The sequence below is a fragment of the Crassostrea angulata genome, chromosome 8, assembly GCF_025612915.1.
Source record: "Crassostrea angulata isolate pt1a10 chromosome 8, ASM2561291v2, whole genome shotgun sequence".
Classification (NCBI taxonomy): Eukaryota; Metazoa; Mollusca; class Bivalvia; order Ostreida; family Ostreidae; genus Magallana; species Magallana angulata.
The window spans coordinates 38,982,589-39,005,220 of record NC_069118.1 but is presented as its reverse complement, the minus strand read 5'-3'; the positions used below and the strand labels follow the sequence as shown (position 1 = coordinate 39,005,220).

Genomic DNA, 22,632 nt, shown 5'->3' with positions numbered 1-22,632 from the left:
GTTTGCTTTTTAACACCATTTCGTGCTTCTTTTTGTTTTGCCTATGACAGTAATAATTGGTTCTACTTCCTGATCAGAGTAACGTCTCTTGGATCGAGGATTCTAAATGCTCGTTACAGGTATTGCAGGTATTTAAAAGTTCTAGAACCTTTTTTTGTGCCGTTAAAGGCTATAAAGCCGTCATCTCTAAATCTTCCATGATAGAGAACTTTACAAATTGGTATTTATGACATAAAATAATTTGTGATTTGGTACATTCTTGTACATGTATTTGACATTTCAGGTGATGCTATCCCACCATGCTACACTCTATAATGTGTTATTATATGTAGTATTTTCCATTGAATACAAAGTACATGTAATTGTTTTCTAGTCTACACTGTCCTATCATTAACGCATCTCGGAAAATATCTTTAATTTTGTATGTCTTAAGGAGCAGGTATTTTGACGAGCTTTTGTTATCGCTGAAAAAAAGTGATATATACATGTTACATTATTTTGTGTATTTTACGAAAATGATATACGTCTGGGTTTTTAACTCGCAAGTCATGTTTTGATAGCAGTTGGCGCAACGCATTGGGGTACACTGGTGTTTGTCCATAATAATTGTTGTGTTGCTTTTGTGATAACGATATTAGTATTTTTTCGAAGTGACCTCCTAGGCCAAGCAAATATGAATGTAACGTTTTATTTATTTATTTATCTTTTATATCAGCCAATCAGAAAACAAAGAATTTCTTAATCATATAATCATACAAGGTATACGTAGCTACTTGCAGTGTTATTGCTGGCAGAGCAAGTCCGCCTCTCTCTCTCTCTCTCTCTCTCTCTCTCTCTCTCTCTCTCTCTCTCTCTCTCTCCAATTGTATTCTTCCCATACGTGATTGATGCTTAAAACATGATAACTTATTCTTTTTTAAAATATATTTTCTTATTTATGAAACAATAATAACAATAATACATGCATAATTTTTTTAATATTTCATATTCCGTACACGTCTACCATACCAAGATAGAAAGCGCCGTTTATAAATAAAGTCTTTTTGTTAGCTTTAATTGTCAAGATTCAAACTAGTAGTTTCGATTCTAACATAACATAACTCAGAACAATTTGATATTGTTAATACATATTTATTGTCAATTTGTCAGCAATGGAAAATACTCATTGATAAAATTGATACAATGTATAACAAATAAACATACACAGGTTTGCATGAATGATATATATGTACATCAATGTATACAGTGGATACAAGGTATTGTACACTGTCACAGTGTTGTTGTTACATTGTCTCACAACATATACACAGTACCTCAAAGATGTATGGATATAATGTTCACTGTAGATACTGTCACTGTGTCGGTGTTGCTTTGTCTAACAATATACACACAGTACCTATGAATAATTGTATAGATATAAAATGTTTACTGTAGATACTTGTACACTGTCACTGTGTTGGAGAGGAATTTTCCCACCCAGATATTGTTCTCATCATCCACACACACACTGCGGGGATTATCTACCCATTGTTTTTGTGTGAGTAGTAGAGACAAGAACTGACCGTCCTGATCCAGGAGATGTACTGTGTCACTGAATTCATCACACACCAGGATGTGACCGAGTACATCAGTACATATTCCATAGGGATTAAACACTGACTCCTGATCTGTGTAGGAGAACCTGTGTTGTCCTGATTTATCCACCACCACTACAGCACCTTTGTTATAGTCTGATACACAGACATCACCATTGATGTTTTCTGTTATGTAGTGTGGTATACTATACAGTGTCTGTCCTTTGTTGTTTCTCTGTATGTTCTGTATTTCTGTCCCTGTCTTGTTGTACCTGGTGACTTTACCCTCGTTATCCTTCCTCATCCCCACCAGTATGTCCCCGTTGATGTGGGAGGAGTGTATACTGAGTGGTTCCCAGTTTCCTGTTTTAATGAATTCAGTGATTGTATTATCCAGTGTTATCCTATTGATAACTTTGTTCTTTCTGTCGGTAAAGATCAGATCCCCGTCCTGTGTGACTGTGTGGTAGCCTTCCCATCCACCACTGGTTTGTGTCTTCTGTAGCTGATTCCCCTGTAGATCTGTTTGGATAAGGTTACCACCACTATTACTGGCCCAGAGTCTGCCTGATTTACCCAGTGATATATGAAATACATTGTAAACACCTGGTACTGTGTACTCCCTGACCTTGGTGACTGAGGAAGACAGAGACAGTGTTTGTTTCACGTCAGATTTCTCTCTGCCTTGTTTTCTTTGTTTCCCTGTAGGTTTCAACTGTGTAGAAGCAGTCTCTATGGGCTTTATTTTTCTGTTCTCTGGTTTAGTGTTGGGATCAGTTATTCTACCCAGTAGTTTGGTGACATCTTCTTTGCTGAAATTACCAGCAGTAAATACGGGTGGGACAGGTTTGGATGTCTCTGGTATAGGTCGAATGATAAAGCTTTCTGATTTAAGAGCAAATGTTATTTGTTTTATGTTTGAGGGAGATAGGTAACTATAAAATGTTGTGATTAAATCACTGAGATAGTGAATGTAGTCATCTATTTTTTGGTTTTGACCGTTTAACGTTTCTAATAATGACTGTTCAATGTTGTCGACTTGTTTTATATTTTCTGATGTGACTGTGTCTACGAGTTTTTTTAAAGACTCAGCTTCAGCCTTCATGGACGTTCTTATGCCGTCCATAATCTTCTTTATTTCTTTGACATCGCCAGCAATTTCTTTTTTCAAAACTTGAGAAGTTGGCTCAAAATAATTTCTAATTTTTGCAATTTCTTCATGACATAGGGAAACTTTTTCATCAAAATCTATTTCTAGGTCAGTAAACGCATGGCCGCGATGTTCTTCTGTAGCTGTGCATTTGTAACAAATGGGAATTTGGCATTCCTCGCAGAGAAGAACCATTTCTTTTGTTGGGTGGATCTGGCATTTCTCGACAGGTAGTTGTCGTTTGCGTTGTTTATAAGGAACTACTTCATGGCTCTTGGTTTTCTTATTCTTCTGATGTTCATCTCTGCATTGTTCACACATTTGTTGGTGACAGTCATTGCAGTAAAACTGGCAGTTCTTCTCACAGTCTTCAGTGCCACACACCAAATAATGCTGGGCGTCGGGTGGTATTTGGGATTCAGATAATGCCATCTAAAATGAGAAATGTGCAAGTATTTTTAAGAAACCTGTAACATTTATTTTGCCATTAAAAATCGCATGAAGTCAATCATTTCTACCAACCCCCCTCTTCCACACACACACACACATGCATGTATGTATAAGCATTTTGACATCTAGAATAGTTTATTAGATAGAGGTATTTGCTTTTGTCCATTCCTTATTATTATCAACTTTTTGGATTTCTTTACCAATTTCTATCTAGGCATCTCAAATAATAATAATTACATTAAGGAACAGTCATGCGCGGATCCAGACATTTTTTTTTGCCAAGGGGGGGGGGGGGGGGTAGCAAAGGGGTTTGCCGGTTGGGGGGGGGGGGGGGGTAATTTTACAATGTGAATGTAATCACCTTTAAGTTTCTAGGGACCCACCCCTCTCCCTCCGTTCAGATCCGAGCATGGTAGCTTTCCTTACTAATCTGTTTTAGACTTTTGATCAAAATGAAACATGCAGCGCGATTCTAGTTAGTTAACCAGATCATTTGGTTCAACAGGGTTTGAATTTAGAGGGGGTGTCAGTTTTAGGTAAGGGGTCTGGGCAGCCCCGGTGGGGTTCTAGATGAAGATTTAAATTTTTTATACATTTGTGAATATAAGACGTACAAAATCCTATCAAAACCCTCGAGCCACAACTGAATTCAAAATCCACTGATATTCCCAAATATTGACTGACATTGTCTGACATCCACTGTGCATTGACTGTACCTCACTGTACATTTCACTGACTTCCACTGTACCCCACTGTACATTTCTACTGAACAGCACTGTATCCCACTGTACACCACTGTACAGTCTTACTGACTTCCACTGTACCCCACTGTACGCCACTGTACCGGGCACTGACCATCACTGTATCCCACTGTACGGACTGTACTATTAATTTGAGAGAAAAATCAGATTTTTAAATCTTCAGTATATTTTTTTTCTTCGATATTTTTTTTTATTATGCTGTATATACATGTAGCATTATCATTATGTATACAGATGACTTGACAGAAGAATGCAACAGGTCGTTATATTAATACGTTTTCTTTATTAATAAATGTCTATTGTTATTGAATGTTACGATCATAAAATTATGATAATTTCCCTAGCTATAAGGTGAAAGTATTGAATTTTACATGTTGAATCTGATTATTAAAGAAGTACATGTCATTATGTTCATTCTGCCAGTCATTCGAAAATACCACCCCCCCCCCCTCCCCCCCACCAACAAGGTTTCATAATCATTTCTTATTGATGATATATGACAAGCCCTCATTTAAATAATCGGGTTGTTAATTCTCTGTGTCTCATAAGCTGTGTTTAGCCACTAAAAACAGTCAATCAAACACAGAATCCACAAAATATATCCATGCTTGTTTTTTTGTACACATGTCCAAATATCATGACTGCCCGCTTGACTACACAGGTACATTTTGAAGATAGCGTGCGAGTTTCTAGCTCATTTGTTAATTGATTTCTTTTGATTATAATATTTAAATATACATTGCAAATGTCGGGTTTTAATTTTACAAAATAACACCTACTGCAGAATACATTATAAATTTTAAACATAATCAGTGACATATTAAGCGGTAATTAACTGTATCATTAATTTCAGCAAGATTTAAATCAAGGAAGGTTGTAACATGTTGTAATATGTGTAGCTGTACATTTTTTTTTAATATTTGATTTACTTTGAAATGTTTAAGAAATAAGATATATAAAATGCCCTACGCTACACACTTTTTTTGTAAACTGTAAGTCGAGAAATGAAATGTAATTATATGGATAATATCACCCCCCCCCCCCCTTTTCTTCCCGAATCCTTTTGATACCCCTTGCAGTAATGTGTTATGTCGAAACGATTCATGTTAAGCGATCGGTTATAAAAATGAATGCATTTTTTTTTTTTTGACCTCGATGTGTAATCACTATTAAATAGATATAATAAATCCCACTTTTGTGCAAACATTACATGAAACTAGTCCTACATGTAAGTAAATTATACTAATCTTTTAAGACAGATTTTAAATGATTATGACCCCAATGCATAATGATTTTTTCAGAATTCAGATTTTATGTTTTAACAGTGTATTTCCCCGACGTTTACATCTATTTATTCCTAGGCCCCAACACATATACACAGGTGGTCAGTTTTCACACCTTGACACAGTCACGCGGCCGTGTGTATAGTCTGAGCCTTTCTGTTAGTTCCGGGTTTTTCGTTGTTCCCAGACAGACAAAAGATTTTTTTCTATAGACATACACAAAGAAGGAGACAGTACACTGTCGATATAAAATATTACTTTTTAGCGTTGACTTTCAATCATTAAGAATTTTTTCAAGACAATCATTGAATAACGAACTTCAAATCATTTGAATCCATGGGCATTATCCCGAAACTAAAGATAAATACATACTTAATATGTAGATTTAGCCGCTGTCAACATGCTACATGTTACCGGTAGTACTTTATTTTAATACTAAAATATTCGTACGTTAGCATGGAGAGAGAGAGAGAGAGAGAGAGAGAGAAAGAGAAAGAGAGAGAGAGAGATTTTATAGAAGATTTGAAATGTTTGCTATGATACAATATACTGGTTTCAGTAAATGAAGAAAAAAACAGAAGAAAAAACGAAAGATCGTTTTAAAGGCCGAACTTTTTTACCGGGTGGTAAATCTCAGGTGAGGGCGGGGCTTAATTACTAGAGGTGTGAAAGCCTCCGGTGCTGGAAGTCTACCTGCGATCGTGAACGCTGCTAATCACTATACACAGGAAGCAAATATTACACAAGATATAAATAATTAGTCAGAATTCGTCATAGTTTGAATATCTTTTTGTTTTAATGACCATACGAAACGATTTTATACGGAAATGTCGTCCGAGCACATGTGTAAAGCACAATTTAAAAAATTTAGTAAACTAATTCTGCTTTAAAGATTTAACTCAGTTCATTGTGTTTAGCACTTGACATTGTTTAAGATGTTTATTTTAACAAATATAATTGTATAAGAAAACCATACGATCAGTAAAAATATTCACTTGAATGTAAAGGCAGCCATTATACAATGACAACTAATGGAGTTGGTTTTCCATGGAGTGACGTTTTCATGCAACAAGTTCCAATTGAGTGTATAATCAGTAAATACAGCTTTAATATCTCATAATTTTGTTTTAAAAAAGAAAATTTTGTATGCATGTTTTGGGCTGCATGCTCATTCATCGTCGTGAAATTTATTAGGTCATATACATTCAACATGATTCAAACATAAATTGCGTATTTTCAATTACTGAATAATAAAACTATTTTTCTCATTTATCCCACCCTTACACAATTCACTTATTACGGAAAGAGAAAATAAACATGTTTGCCTATTAATTAAGGTGTCGCTTATAATTGAAGAGATGCTAAAATTAAATTGTGATACAGCAAAAATATTGCGCGGGGGGGGGGTGGTTATGTATGCCTTCCTGACTTTGGAGGGGAATAGTTTCATGAGAGAGAGAGAGAGAGAGAGAGAGAGAGAGAGAGAGAGAGGAGGGAGGGAGGGAAGGAGGGGGTATATTTTTTCTTATTAAAATTGTTACTACATGTATATCATGGCAACATTCTTAGCTAGGCAAGAGAAGATACATGTAGATGTATTACATGTGTTGATAACAGTGTTCAAATTCAAAAGTATATAATTAAAAGTACCGTAATAGGGTGAACTATAATTTGAACACTGTTCGTTATCATCATATTTTATTTTTAATTTAACACAATACTTATTTTTATATCAGCGACTGGTGGGAGTGGGGTGTGGGGGTTGAGGATTTATAAATGTTTAAAGTAGAACCAGTGTTCTGTGATGTCATACTTTTTTGTAAAACTTTGAGTTCTTTAAAATTTTTGCAAGATAGTTTTATCTATTTTATGTGAATATAACCACATAGATGTAATTAGAAATATTGTTAAGTTCAAGATATTTTCACAGCTTAATTTTATCCTTAATTTCCAATTTTTTATACATTTTATTGATGATAAGGGGAAATAACTCTTGTTCTGACTTTTCCTTCAGTTGTTTGTCTAAATGCCATAGTTTTTCTTATCCCAACGATTAATTTTAAAATATTTTTGTAGTTTTAGTTTTCTAATAAAGTTGACAATAAAATTAAACAAGATAAACAAATTTCTGTCTACAAAAATTTTACTTTTAACCAAAAATATACAGTTTTCTGATGCTAAAATATGCTTTAGTATATGTTTATCTGGCATCTCAAAAAGTGTGATGACATGTATATTTTTTCTAACAATTGATGAAATTTAAGTCTATTAGGCCAGCATTTTTTTATTTTTAGATTTACGAAATATTTTTCAAATTATTTGGTGAGGAGGAGGGAATAAAAATAAAAATAAAACAATTTTTCAACAATATTTTTTTTATTTTCATAATAAGAACATGTGTCCAGGAGCTGCCATTTTTTAAAAAATATATAAGTAATTTTGGTTGTTGGTGATGTTCTTATCCTAACATATTTTATCCATGGGCACTGAAAATTTGTGTTGATATATTGTACATGCATGTATAAAAACAAAGGTTTTTTTTTATATATAGAAGTACATACTGTACATATACATTTAATAAGACCAAAAAAATTAAGGGAGTTTTCACATCTTCCTTGCAGAAAAATAGGAAGAAGTTTGAGAAATCATTTATTTGATTAAATTAACAATGCTATTCACAAATTCAAAATTTAAAATATTGTTACTGAAAATAAATTGGATTAGAAGCATGTCCATAAATGTCAGTGAAAAATCAAACAAGTTTTTTTATTTAAAAAAGACTAACTAACTTTTTAAATTTTATTTATTTATGTAATTATACCTTAAATAAAGGAAATGTTTCGTTATTTTGTTAGCTTTAATGACAAATAAAATCATTCTCTTTCCTTCAGTCATAAGACTCCTGTGTTCAGTGTGTTTAGGGTTATTAGTCCAACCCTCTGACCCACTTACAACCGTTATGTAGAGGATCTATTTCCAAACGGTTAAATTATGATTATTTTAGAATTTATTTTGCAAAAATGTTTTTTAAAAAAGTAACTTATCATATTCTTGCCAATGATGTTTTTTTTTTTTAATTTACGGAATTGTGATAGAAAAAGACTTCAACTTCTCTTTCTTGAGGAAATTCTGGCTAAGTTGCCGATCACAAAACTTAATAGGGTCGTAAATTGTAGGGTTGGACGAAAGCAAACAGGAGTAGGCTCTATGGTGGTTTTTTCTGACTTCTAGTGCCTGTGACTTGATCGGAAAGAACTTGGTCTTTTTAATCAATGCATGAACAACAATAATTCAGACTACACATACGTGATTGCATCAACATTTATTTTTATTTTTACCAGAAAGAAAATTTCGGGTCGGAGGAAAAAATAAAATTAATAGCTAGTTCAGGTCCTTTTATTTTTTTTTTAATTTTTAAAAAATAGGGTCGGCGGGTTTGTAAATCGAAATTTCAAAAAATGCTGGCCTTAAGTTGAAATCAGTTCGGTTTTTCAACTTTCCTCAGAGAATTTTACGAGTATGGAGTTACCTTAACATGTTTAATATAATCAATAATTAAAAAAAAACGCATCTAAAATGATTAATATAAAGAGTATTTCGTTTATTCATACATGTTATGTTTTAAAAAAAATATATTTCAAATGGATTTAATAATCTAAAGACCACAAATACCCTTATAAGGGAATTACATAATATCTTGAACAAGGTGTCATACTGACAATTTACAAGGTTGAATATTGGGACATTCACACCTTTTGATTTACTGAAAGTATGTATACTATACACAGATACTGACTCGCTGATTTTCCTGTGAAGTAAAACTTCAAAGACATTTTAAAGTCCAGACCAGTTATCTTCTCTCTTTGAAAAAAGTCAGTATATTGAGCAATATGGTGGAATTTTTTTTATCGTTAAAAAAGTTGTCCCTCCTCCACATATATGTTACATTAAAGTTTTAAAATTCAGATAATTTAAAACTATATATAAATTGTAATTCATAGTTTTAAATTCTCTTAATTTTAAAACTTTAATGAAACATATATACTAATATTTATTTGACAATATTCAATTTGATTAAATGAAATTCATTGTAAACAAAAATCAACTAGATATTTAGTAAGTAAAACATTGATTTTGAAATATATAAAAATATTTTCCCCTTTTTATTGAATAAGTTGCTATATTTTGTGTGATAATTGGATTCCGAGTTTTTAGATTAACACATTGCGTGGATCGGAGGATTGGGGGGAGGGGGGGGGGGGGGTCAAGGGATAATTTATTTGTTTTAAACTCACATAGTACAACTATCCAAAATATGTCTTAGCTCCCCCAGAAAACAAGTATCCCTGCCCTTTCCCTGGAAATAATTCTGACCGCGCATATAATTTTATATGAACTTAAAGAAATAGAAGCCCATTTTCTCTCTTGTAAACAATAGAAAAGAATCAAATCAAATCCAGATTTTGGTCTCAGATAAAGTAAATATCAAATTCATTGTTTAAAAATAATAACTTATAAAAACATACTAGGTACAGTGGGTTACAGTGGTGTACAGTATTTGTCAGTTCCCTGTACAGTGGTGTACAGTGGGGTACATTGCTGGTCAGTGCCCCGTACAGTGGTGTACAGTGAGGTACAGTGCTGGTCAGTGGGTAGGTACTGTGCTGTCCAGTGGAGTACAGTAGAGTACAGAGGCTCTGTACAGTGGGGTACAGTGGGATACAGTGTGGTACAGTAATTCTGTACAGTGGGTGTACAGTGGATTTACAGTGGTTATACAGTAGATGTCAGACAATGTCAGTCAATTTTTGGGAATATCAGTGGATTTTGAATTCAGTAGTGGCGCTCTGCCATGCAGAAATATAAGACACATTTCTTTTTCCTTACGAATGGCTATAAATTAATCAGTTTAAAAAAATTAAGTTCAATAGGACGATGTATAATAAACATGGAAGAGTCGGTTTAGAGTACACTACATGTACCTAGTATAACTACCTAAAATCGAATGACTGGTCACATTTGAACCCAAGGAGAGGGTAATTAAAATAGAAAATGGACTTTCTATGTAAGTTACACACGGGTTTTTTATTTTATACAACACGTTGAAATCAATTTAATGTAAAAAAAATCCCATGATTTCCCAAAAAGTTCATAATTAAGATCCGGAAGTTGTATATTTTCTTTCATCGAAGGAGTATAACTTTGTTTTGACAATTTTATAGAAGGGGCGCCCGCCAGGTGCGTCACCCTCTGAATCCGCCACTGGTTTACAATATACAATTATATAAGAACACGTACAATTTATATGTAAACAAAAACATTAGTGAATGTATGAGCCGATGGTAGATAATTTTAAAACGCAAGTCATTTTGTTCAAAATGGCCACTACTTTCGGTTTAGTAAAAAGAACTTCAATAAAGAAATACCCAACGTTGAGCGACCAAATAATCTTGACTTAATCCATATCAATGATATTGAACTAAATCAATATCACGCTTAGGTAATATTTTCATCATCAGATACAATTATTCTTACTTACCATCAATGTGACCTTAAAAGTATTTCGTTCGGAATGGCGTCGATGACACCTGAGAGAATACGTACGAGACTTGTGGAATGCGGGACGGTTCGCCCCGAAAGACCTTTCGCTCCGAGACGTTTCGCCCCGAGATGTTTCGCGCCTATTAATTATGTGGTAATTATGCAGTAAACTAATTAACACCATTAACTTCCAGCTGGACATTGAGGGCCTCCAAATTTATAAAAAGTTATAAAAAAGGGAAAGCTGATTACACATTTGATTATGATTGCTTAATAAACATGATTATATATGCACGCGGATAATGATTTGGTACATTATATAAATTCAGATTTTTTCAAAGACAATTTAAAAAGAAGGATTTTTAATGCAGTCAATTTTAATATTTTGTATAAATATTTATCTTAAAACATCGCATTATATAGATCGTTCTAAAAATATATATGATTATTGCAATGTATTTCATATTGATATTTACTCATTATATTTTTATTTATATTAAAACACTGCGTATAAATGAAAAAAAATGTTTTCCGATGATTTATATATATAACCTGGATAAAACGACACTAAAAATAAGCAAAATTAACAATATATTTTTTTTAATTTTCATTGTTTTCAAGTTGTATATTGTATATATCGTTATAAATTTTTATATGATGAATTACGATGTATTTCATCATGTCGCATATGTATATGTAACCGATAGTTCTCATAATTAACACCTGTCTCATAATTAATTTCTCCTCTTTAGCTTGTCATGGAGCGCCTCCAATTTAATTTTCACACCTTTATAAGGAGACCGATTCAGAACTTAATAACGATTGCTAAATAAACATAATTATAAATCTTCACGTGGATAATCGTTTTATACAATATTAAAGTTATCAGTGAATGTGCCACAATAAACATGATCATATGTTTTCAATAAAGTCAATATTATTGACACGCATATATATCTATTTATAAATATTTATCTAAATATTATTATTTTTAAAACATCGCAATATATATAATAATAATATATAATAGATAATATAGGTGCGAAACGTCTCAGCGCGAAAGGTCTTTAGGAGCGAAACGTCTATAGGAGCGAAACGTCCCGTTACCGACTTGTGTATCCTACTTCCTTGTTGTAGAGTTTAAAGGGTTTAAATCTCCTGGCTACAGACCTTGAACAAACAAAACAATTTTTTTTTCGCATGGAGGATAACTATTTTTTTATATATAGGGGCATTATACAACTAGAGCAAAATGATATTTGTAAACCTTGTGTTGATCATGCAAGAAAAAATGTCATAAATATAATGGTTATAAAATAAATTACCGTTTTGTAATACAGAAATACAAAAAGGGGGGGTAGAGAGTGTAAGTACAAGTATTCATAAATAAGGTCCGGTAAATATTGTCTCAGATACATATAACTGTATATAGAATGTATATAGTGTTTATTTATGTACATATTTAAGTGCTAATGAAAAAATACCCATGATACTTTTACTAGAATTAAATGTGAGAGTGTAGAATGATTTTCAACCACCTGAAATGCAAATTAGATTCGGATGAGGGATACTATGTGCGAATTCAATTTGTTCTGCATGGATGAGATAATCAATATGTTTGATGAATTTTTTAAAGACGGTCTATTCATCTTATGATTCTACTAGCATTTTAAATTTACTCATGCTTGTTATGCTGGGTTAATTTGAATGTAAGAGCCATTCAATAGGATTTCTAAAACTGGGTTTTAACTCGAGAATTCTTTATCAAGCCTAATAGGTCCTAGACATGTGGTTTTTGTCACCTTACTCTTTTTTTGCATTCTCGGCGGATTCAGAATTTACTGACACTTGTTGACGGCAATTATACCTTTATCCACAAGTCTTCGATTCAAATTAACATGTATATGATTCAAATGGCCTTGATGTTGTAGTATACATGTGTACATCTGATTGAAGATACATTCGTAAATACTTGGGTATTTATTAATACAAATACATGTACTGATAAATTTATTATATATCATAGAGAGTTATTTAGGTATACGATCCATAACAGCCTCAGATGCATAACATATATATTATGGGCTTAATATCAGCTTCTGATACAGTATTTTCCTATTTAATTATCAGTATGTAAGAGTATAGAATCTGTTCAAATATATGACCTTTTCCTGTTCTTTAGGACTTGCCATCTTTTCCTTGTCAACCACAGAACCAATTTCAGCCAATCATTTTTGGGTGTCTGATTCTCATTGAAGACAAAGATCCCTTTCAATGGGAATAATAAGAAAATTGATAATAAACCCTTATCAAAGTAAAATTATTGCTGCAACAATGCTGCAATATTGCGGCAATATTGCAGCAACACACTTTTGTTACCAGAAACCAGATTTTGAGACTAGTGAAATGTTGCCGCTAGCTGCAACAACTTCTGGTAACATTTTGGCAATACTGCTGGAGTGTTGCTGCTAGCGGCAATAACTTCTGGCAACATTCTGGCAATACTATTAGAGTTATTTCTGTAAAAAATTATATTAACATGCACCTAGAGTATTGCCACTAGCTGCAACGACTTCTGGTAATATTCTGGCTACACTCAGTATCATACTGCCAGAAATAATTTTCTGGTAACATCTACATGGATTTGATCATTTAAATCATGAACTTATTTATACATAATATATATAATTCGATCTGGCAATACTGCTAGGCATCAGATTTGATTTCTGCTTTAATCATAATTTAAGGAGAAGCCGAGCAGTGGAGGGGGTTAAAAAATTGTCAATTATTTAGATATGATTTCAGTTATAACACCTCAAAATTTGCCAGAAGTTTACCACAAACTATTCTTTTTCCTCTGATTTATTATGCTTACCGAGCTTGCAAAAGCTTTAGCAGAATTTAGACTTATAAAATTTTACACATTCAGCACAAGCCTAAAATTGTCAATTATAATTGCATGAATTGCTTTTGTATACATATTTTTCCCAAAAAAATAATAATAAGTCGAAAAAATTAAATCTAATAATAAATATTTTATGATTAAAGTCTTATTCTAAGAAAGTCTCAATTAAAAAAATCCAGTGATATTCCCTACAATGGCATATAACTGTTATGCATGGTTACGATGTTTCACTATAAAATTAAATGACTGTTTGAATCACCCCCCCCCCCCCCCCCAACTCATGTTTTACGTAAATACCGACCTGTCTGTTCTTTTGTAACGGTATATTCTTTTTTATTAAGTTAAAATATCAGTCTACTTAGATTTGAGTATCTAAACTGCTCGATGCATGTTGAATTAAGAATTTTCGTATGCTGTTTGTTTCCACTTTTACTTTCGTTTCAATGTTAAGTTACGCGCGCGCTGATTGGTCGATCAAATCGCTAGCCGCCAATTTTCACATTCGAAGCTGCCATGTTGTCTGCAATCGAGCCTCCTGCCATCACTGGAGATAGTGAAATGAATGAAATACGGGAATTATCTGTAAACAAGGTTAAAAAATACACTGTCAATGGAGTTTTTATCTGTAAAAAAAAAATCAACGGCTGAACTGAGGACGAATCTGAGTGAACGAATCGAGTGTTGACATCCCCTGTTTAGCAATAAAAATATATTCATTGAATTGCAGTTTAAACATGTTTGTTATAAGAATATAAACCGAAAGACTGCGATCTACCATTATACCAATGGGTTTAACACTGTTTAAAAACCATGCGCAGATCTAAAATTTTATTACGGGGGGGGGGGGGTTCGACGGTTATTTGAGTTTGCCAGGAGAAGGGGGTCCGAGGCATATTTTTGGTAATTTATAATGTAATTTAAAAAAAATTGAAGGGGGAGGGGGTCTGGACCCCCCTGACCCCCCCCCCCCCCCCCTTGAAACTGCTTAAAATCTGAAAACAATTGCCAATGTGCTTATATGAAATCCATTTATCTTCCCAGTAGGTCTGCCCTGGGTTACACAGACCTGAAGAAAACCATGAAAAAAGCTGTCACCTTACTGATTAAATGAATGGTGGAACTGGCAACCAAAAAAGAATGATGACGTAATGTGTTTAAGATTATGGAGAGGAACATATACACAACAGTGCTGAATTCCAATGTGGATATTGTTGTGATATTCTGATAGCTGTTTTTGTGATCGTTTATGTGTGAAATCAAAATGCCCATGAGGCTGTCAAAAAAAGGACATTTGGAATGCCTAGGAGGAATGCCTTGATCAGTCGTAATACAGCAAGTGGTTGTGCATGATATGGTTTGAGCTTTGCCTACGGTAAACAGTGAACTTTTGTCCAGATCCGTCTGTGCGCGTTGTGTCAATCTGTCTGTGCGCGTTGTGTCAATCAAACAACAATACATGTTATTCTGCAGCAATGAATTGTCACTGATTGGCTGAGTACTTTTAGTCAAGTTTCATCATGATTTGTTCATCATATTTGTGTTTATTGTATTGATGTGTTAAAATTTAAAGATTAGGGTATTAATTTTAACTGGTGTCCTTTATAAGTATGTTGAAACTCGATTTCAGGTCTCTAAGGCCTAAGAAAAAGAGTTGTGTGTTTCGGGTAACCCGACCTAACCTACAAAAATGGCCCGATCCTACCATTTTTAGATGTCTGATTTTATCCAATTGTGAATTTTATCTTATTTCCAATAAAAAATACGTTTTTAAATATGAAACAAACAAACATTCTTAGGATTCATATAAAAAAATATGATAAAATAAAAAAAATCCCTACCTACCTAACCTAATTTTTTCATCAGTGTTACCCTAAACACAAAATTATTTTTTTTAGGCCTAATATTATACATTATATTTTTAATTCAATACCTATTATGTGCATGTTACATTAAATAACATAATTTTTTTTTGAAAATCCAAATTTAATGTAATGCGAAATGTTAGTCTTGTTGTAACCTTTTTGCATCTTAAAAAAAATAAAACTGTAATGGCAATTAAAGATTTTTTTTTCATTTTGGTTGTAGATTAATATAATATACATGACTGCTTTACTGTATACATTTATTATTTATAAATATTGCATATATTGTACCATTGATGCCAGAGCACAGAAAATGCATTGAACCAATATTTCTGCAATGTCATTTTTCTTATGCAAATGTATTGCCAGAAACACTTTTCTGGCAATATTGCTGCAATCTCAAGTATTGCCAGAAAGGTGTTGTCGCAACAATGTGTTGCAGCAAAACTTTTGCGGCAACATCTTTCTGGCAATATTGCCGCAATCTCATTTGCATACGAAAAACGCTACTGCAGCAACATTGCCACAATGTATTGCCAGAAAGGTGTTGTCGCAACAATATGTTGCAGCAAAACTTTTGCGGCAACATCTTTCTGGCAATATTGCCGCAATCTCATTAGCATACGAAAAACGCTACTGCAGCAACATTGCCGCAATGTATTGCCAGAAAGGTGTTGTCGCAACAATATGTTGCAGCAAAACTTTTGCGGAAACATCTTTCTGGCAATATTGCCGCAATCTCATTAGCATACGAAAAACGCTACTGCAGCAACATTGCCGCAATGTATTGCCAGAATGTTGCTGCAGTATTGCTGCAATAATGCCAGGATGTGTTGCCAGAAGGTCAATATTTTGGTAAGGGAATATATTTTGATTTTTGTTTTATAATCCAAATAAAACAAGAAGCTAGTGATTTCGTTTATCTAAAACTTTTATAATATATACTTGCTTGTATATGGTATTTTTTTTCAAACCATGACCAAGTGTTAGAAGCTTTCATTTTACAAAGAAAAATATGTTAAAGAAAAGTGAGGCTTTTATCTGGTAATTGTAAAATATCTGCAAAAGCAAGCATATATTTATCATTATCATGAACAAGAACGATTACTCCTTTAGGTCTGGAAGTTCGAAAAGAGTAATGATTCAGGGGCGGAGGTACTTTTGTTCACAAGGGTGACATCATTTAGTTAATTTTTTTACTTACTCGATTCTTGTCGTTAAAAAACGTATTAAAAAGTAAGGAGAGAATTACTTGAATTTTCTTATATTATCATTTCAGAGATTTTTTATAGATGCCATTTGAAGGCCACACTGGGAAGAGTTGAGGGGGGGGGGGGAGAGATTAAACTTAGATTGTAAGAATATACGATACGGAAAAAATTTTCGCAGACAGAATGTGTACATGTAATATGATTTGATGAAAATTGGAAAAAAACAATCTGAAGATGATTTTTTATAAATCTGATTATTACCAGTATGCATGCACAAAAGAAAAACACTCTTTTTAACTGTTCAATTTTATTATTTTTATCAACATCAGAAATAAGTCTCACACATAAAAATAATTACATTAACTAGACATCAAAGAGTTTATGAGAGTGTCAATGGTACACTTAACTGTTCATTAACATATTTCATAAACATGTACATGTGCATGTACTGCATAACATCTCAGAACTGAAAAGGATGGCGTAAATAAGAGAAAGTTTGTTCATGGAATGTTTGTGTAACAATCACATACATGTATGTACTATATCAAATATAACATAGTTCTGTTAAGAAATATATAAATGCAGTTTGGCGACATTTGCTTTTTACAAAGTGTAATTTCTAAGTAGTTAATGTTCAAGAGCAGCTAGTAAAATAGCAAATGGATCATAAAGTTATTTTAACATTCCATTTTATAGAAGAAATGTCATTTATAAGTACAGGTATAAAACAACAAGAGAATTAGAAACTGTTAACAGAAGAAATATTGCAGATTCCAGGAAGGTGAAATTTCGTAAATTTATCCATCATTTCATATTCTTAAAACAAATTCTTTTACAAAAAAAAAACAACTTTTAATATCACTATATAAGGAATGAACTTTCTAATCACTTTTAGTTGTTATACATGGAATATCTCTCTCTCTCTCTCTCTCTCTCTCTCATTCTCTCTCTCTCTCTGTAACATTTAAGTGTACAGGATACAATGAATTAACACATGACCATCCAAATGTTAAACTCCTTTGGTTATATAACAGAGATAAAAACACATCTTTAACGAATCAGATAGGATTTCTTTGTAGGGATATCATCTTCACAAGAATATAGTATTGTCATCTTAGCTGATATATATAAACGTAGGTAAATTAAAATCATGTCAAAATACCTATTTTTGCATTGGTTGTATTTTGAAGAAAAACAATCTTTAAAAAAATAAACTCTATAAAAATGCATTTCTCAATAATGACTGCTAATCAAACGGATTTCTGATTTATGGGGACTACAGCCTTAAAAGTTGGGTGTACATTAAATACGAACTTCAAAATGATTCCTCATTCACATGCTAAAATTCTAAGACTACAATCTTAAATAAATTAAAGCTTAGTGAAATAAATATTGACATAATCATAACGCATCTAATTAACTAATACCAAAAATACCAAAAAAGAACCCACAATGTGCAAACTATAAATTTAAAGTAATTCTTAATATGAACAGGAACAAAAAAACACATGATTTTTTAATCACAATACATATTGCCACGTATAATATCAACCTTGAATTTAACAATTTGAAATTACCTTGACATATTAATTCAAAGGTCACAAAATATGAAATGATTAAGTTAAATCCACCTTTGAACCTTGAACAAAATGGCATTGGCTTGACTTTGAACCTAGTACACAGTTTTAATCCTGTATGCGTACAGTTCAAAGTTTGGGAAAATAAATGAATCCAAGGACAGAGAGACTAATTTTAATAACTTTACACTACATATTATTGTAGTTTTTCCTGATATTCTATTGCATAATCTTAATCAATATTAGGCATAAAAATTGCACCAAAAGATACGTTCTGGCCAATTCTTGATAAAAAAAAAATATCAGTCTTAAAGCAAATTCAGTCACAGTGGTCATGATTCTTGGGAATGTTATGCTTGAAGTTGACATTCTATTGCACAAAATAATATGAATATACATATATTATTAGTAATTATTTTTTTTTTATTAAAAGTCCTCAGAAAAAAATTGTTCAGAACTTGTTCTTTAAACTATGCCTTAACCAAGAGTGATCAAGAAGGAAACCTAACTGTAGGAATCAAGACATATATACATTTATAATAAAATACATACTCAGTCTAGTATATGTAATAATGTGTATGGATCTATCAATATGTCATATCTAGGGACTGTGGATTGGGGTGGGCGGGGGTGGGGCGGGAATTGTGTGTGTCGTTTACTACACGTTTAAATAGGTCAATCAGCCGAGAACTTATTGAGTGAATGCAAGTTGTCTGTTTATGGCACAAACATTATTAATTGCGTCTCAATAAATTTTAAATATAATGGCAGTTTTTAATACTGTTGTCTGTGTAAGAATTGCCTAGATGCAGTAGTCCATAACTTGTAGTTAAATACTTATTAACAAAATATTATTAACAGTACTCATTGTTATATACAAACAGTACACAACTTTCGATAGTTATTAAGTAGTCTCGTATAGTCAACAATTTATTTTTGACTTTGAAATTTACAGCTATAATTCATATAAATAAATGCTTTCGAAAAGAACCAAAATAACTTTATAACATGCACAACGTAATTGAATAATTAATGTTAATTACATAACAAATAAACTATAGATTAGAGTTTTGAGATCACTTGTTTTAACGTCTCATGCCTAAAACTAAAAAAAATATATAAATATACTGTATGTAAAATCAATTCTGGGATAAGTACATATATCTCACATTAGTGTTAACGACATAGTATTAACATCTGATATAAGTCAATTCACTTAACTTTCTCAAACTTTAACAAGATTAAAATTGCATCATAATTTTTTTCTAAAAAAAAAATTAAGTGGTTATTTTTATATCAGAAATATTTTAATTTGAGGAGAGTAATAGTACCTTAATTATATTAAATTAAAATTAATGTTGATGCTGCGTAAAATGACATTAATGGAGCATGAAATAAAACTTAATTTTCTCTTAAATTAGATAAATTCGTTTGTACTTGTAAATGAGTTTGTAGCAGTGTTAAAAGTATATATATGGACCCTCTGTTGCAACCACTATTGAAATAAAACCACTATTGAAATAAATTATTTCAATAGTGGTTGGGAATGTATTTCATTAGAAAAATCACCTTGCATCCACTATTGAAATAAAACCACTATTGAAATAAATTATTTCAACAGTGGTTGGGGACGTATTTCATTAGAAAATCACTTTGCAACTACTATTGAAATACAACCACTATTGAAGTAATGATTTAATAAAGGTTGGGGATGTATTTCATGATAAGAACTACTTTACAGACACCATTAAAGTTCAACTACTATCAAATTTATAATGGTACAATTTTCACTGCTGTGTAGAAGTAAATAACCAATTCTCGCAGATAAAAATGCATATACATTTGATTTTATTCAACAAACAATTCAAATACACAATTAAGGTACTAGACTTGCATGTTTTATGGTAATAGTAATCAAGACTATGATGTAAATGTACTTATTTTAGGATTTTCACTGTTGTGAAGAAATAACCAATCCTCGCAGATTAACATATAGAATTGTTTTCAAGATGTATCATGTTTTATGGAAATTGTAAATTATTTGTACTAGAAGACAACGTTGTAAATTGCCAGAACTTCTCTTCAAAACCCCTGCATATTAAAAAATAATTTAAAGCTTATATATCATTATAGGTTTATGTAATAATGAATATCACTATTAAGATAAATAATTTCAATGATGGTTGGGGATGTACTTCATTAAGACCAAAATTGAATGAAATAAATTATTTCAATAGTGGTTGGGTATGCGTTTCATTATAACCACTATTGAAATCAATTATTTCAATAGTGGTTAGGTATGCATTTCATTACAACCACTATTGAAATAATTTATTTCAATTGTGGTTAAGGATGCGGTTCATTACAACCATTATTGAAATAGAATATTTTAATGGTGGTAGAATGTTATTTTAATGCCTATTATTCCGACTGTGCATAACACTTTCGGTTCCAGATGACAGGTGGTATGGGAAACATGAACATATAGAGGTAAATCAAAGAACATCATAATCAAAAAGGAATTCATCATCTCATAAGACATACTTCTTTTCTTAAGAAACTCCCCTAGCAGAAAGGAAAGTATTACAAACAGACATAATAATAGACATAAAACTGAAATGCATCATCAACCACTATTGAAATACTTTATTTCAATAGTGGTTGAAATGAATCGCATCCTTAACCACTATTGAAATAATATATTTCAATAGTGGTCGTAGTGAAGTAACCCCACCCCTCTTGAATGTAAAGAAAAAATGTACATTTTCAAAGAAAAATTAATGAAGAAATTCATTCTAAGCTACAATTGAAAAAATAATTTTAATTGTAGTTGTACTTCAACAGTGTCTGTAAATTGATTTTCAAAATGGAATACATCCTGGAATACTATTTAAATATTTTATTTTAGTAGTGGTTGTATTTCAATAGTGGTTGTAAAGTGATTCTTCAGATGAAATACATTCTCAACTAGTATTGAAATAATTTATTTCAATAGTGGTTTTATTTCAATAGTGGTCGCAAAGTGATTTTTCTAATGAAATACATTCCCAACCACTATTGAAATAATTTATTTCAATAGTGGTTTTATTTCAATAGTGGTTGCAACAACCCTCTCTTCTACAAATCATACACTCAACAGATAAACATGGATATATACATTAACATATTACATGTAGTAGTTGACGTATACTGGTAAAATAGATATGTCATATATACCGGTATATTAAATGCAATATACTGAATTTGCAGTGCACTGAGCATGAATCTAATAAGCATGTCACTGAAAATACACTTCTCTGTTTAATATTTCATTCAAGATACTTCTAGTTTTCTTAAACATCAACAATTTTACAATATTTGCCAGTATAACAGTACCATTTTTTTGCTTTGCCGTCTTAATTAACACTAACAAACAAATCTATCCTTCAATGTATGAACGTTAATTGTGTTAAAAAATTAAGACCACAACAACATGATTGCATACTTGAATTTACAAGTGGTTTTTTTTTTTTACACAATTACCCTTCATAACTCTGTGGTGCGTAGACGTGGCCAATTTTGAGTTGCTTGGTTGTTAATTAGCTGAAAGACCTTTGTGACCTCACCAAAGATGGCGTGCGTGTCATTCGTACACTGCAACATCTTCACTTTTTATTTCAAAGTAGGGAGATGTAGATGCAATTAGAAAAATAGTATTTTCTTTGTAGTAAAACCTGAAAATGATAATAAAAAATGATTTAAATAAATCATGTATCTTGTTTACTAAATAAAAAATGTGTTATTGCTGTTTTTTTGGCGGTATCAAGGTGATTGCCTAGCAAAATTCATTTAACCTAAGCCAGAGGGACTTTCTTAGCTTATTAGTTTGATGTAATAGTTGTGTTTATTGGGTTTTAAAAAATGATGTCGGTCAATACCTTCCGTTCAATTGCTCCCAGTGTGAACATATATTGTTATATTATTGTTATCTTAGGTTGTTTAATGAAAAGAAGTTGGGATTTTTTAAAGAGAAATTCATGTTCCTTATTATATTCTGTTAGAATTTCTTTTTCAATCAAGGAACATTCGTTGAATCTACATGTAAATACATTGAGATATCTGAATTGCTCACTTAGATATTGATAAAAAATATTCTGATTGGCTGATTAATTAATAGAAATTAAAGTAATGAAAGTACTGAAATGCACACATTAGCAACCAATTTATATAATTATATAAATTTATAATAGCATTCAGTTGTAAATGGTTATAACAGAATTACCCTAAAGTACCCAAAATTCTGTAAGCAGTGTCCTTGAACACTTGTCCATTGAAAAAG

The 22,632-nt window shown here is 32.0% G+C and overlaps 2 protein-coding genes across 4 annotated transcripts in view; both read right to left on the bottom strand.

Moving 5' to 3' along the window:
• Window positions 1–1,104: 1,104 nt before the first annotated feature.
• Window positions 1,105–22,632, bottom strand: part of LOC128158443 (uncharacterized) — a 60,845-nt gene continuing 39,317 nt past the window's right edge. The window contains exons 1-2 of one of the 2 annotated variants that reach the window (XM_052821293.1): window positions 10,758–10,959; window positions 1,105–3,156 (exon numbers count right to left, since the gene is read on the bottom strand). In XM_052821293.1, the coding sequence (XP_052677253.1) occupies window positions 1,426–3,156; window positions 10,758–10,943 (1,917 nt within the window). In that variant the 5' untranslated portion in view covers window positions 10,944–10,959 and the 3' untranslated portion in view covers window positions 1,105–1,425. Of the gene's footprint in view, window positions 3,157–10,757; window positions 10,960–22,632 lie in introns of those variants that run through there. The other variant, XM_052821296.1, reaches the window with a different exon arrangement.
• Window positions 21,438–22,632, bottom strand: part of LOC128158441 (protein O-linked-mannose beta-1,2-N-acetylglucosaminyltransferase 1-like) — an 83,976-nt gene continuing 82,781 nt past the window's right edge. The window contains exon 27 of one of the 2 annotated variants that reach the window (XM_052821289.1): window positions 21,438–22,027. In XM_052821289.1, the coding sequence (XP_052677249.1) occupies window positions 21,937–22,027 (91 nt within the window). In that variant the 3' untranslated portion in view covers window positions 21,438–21,936. The remainder of the gene's footprint in view (window positions 22,028–22,632) is intronic. The other variant, XM_052821291.1, reaches the window with a different exon arrangement.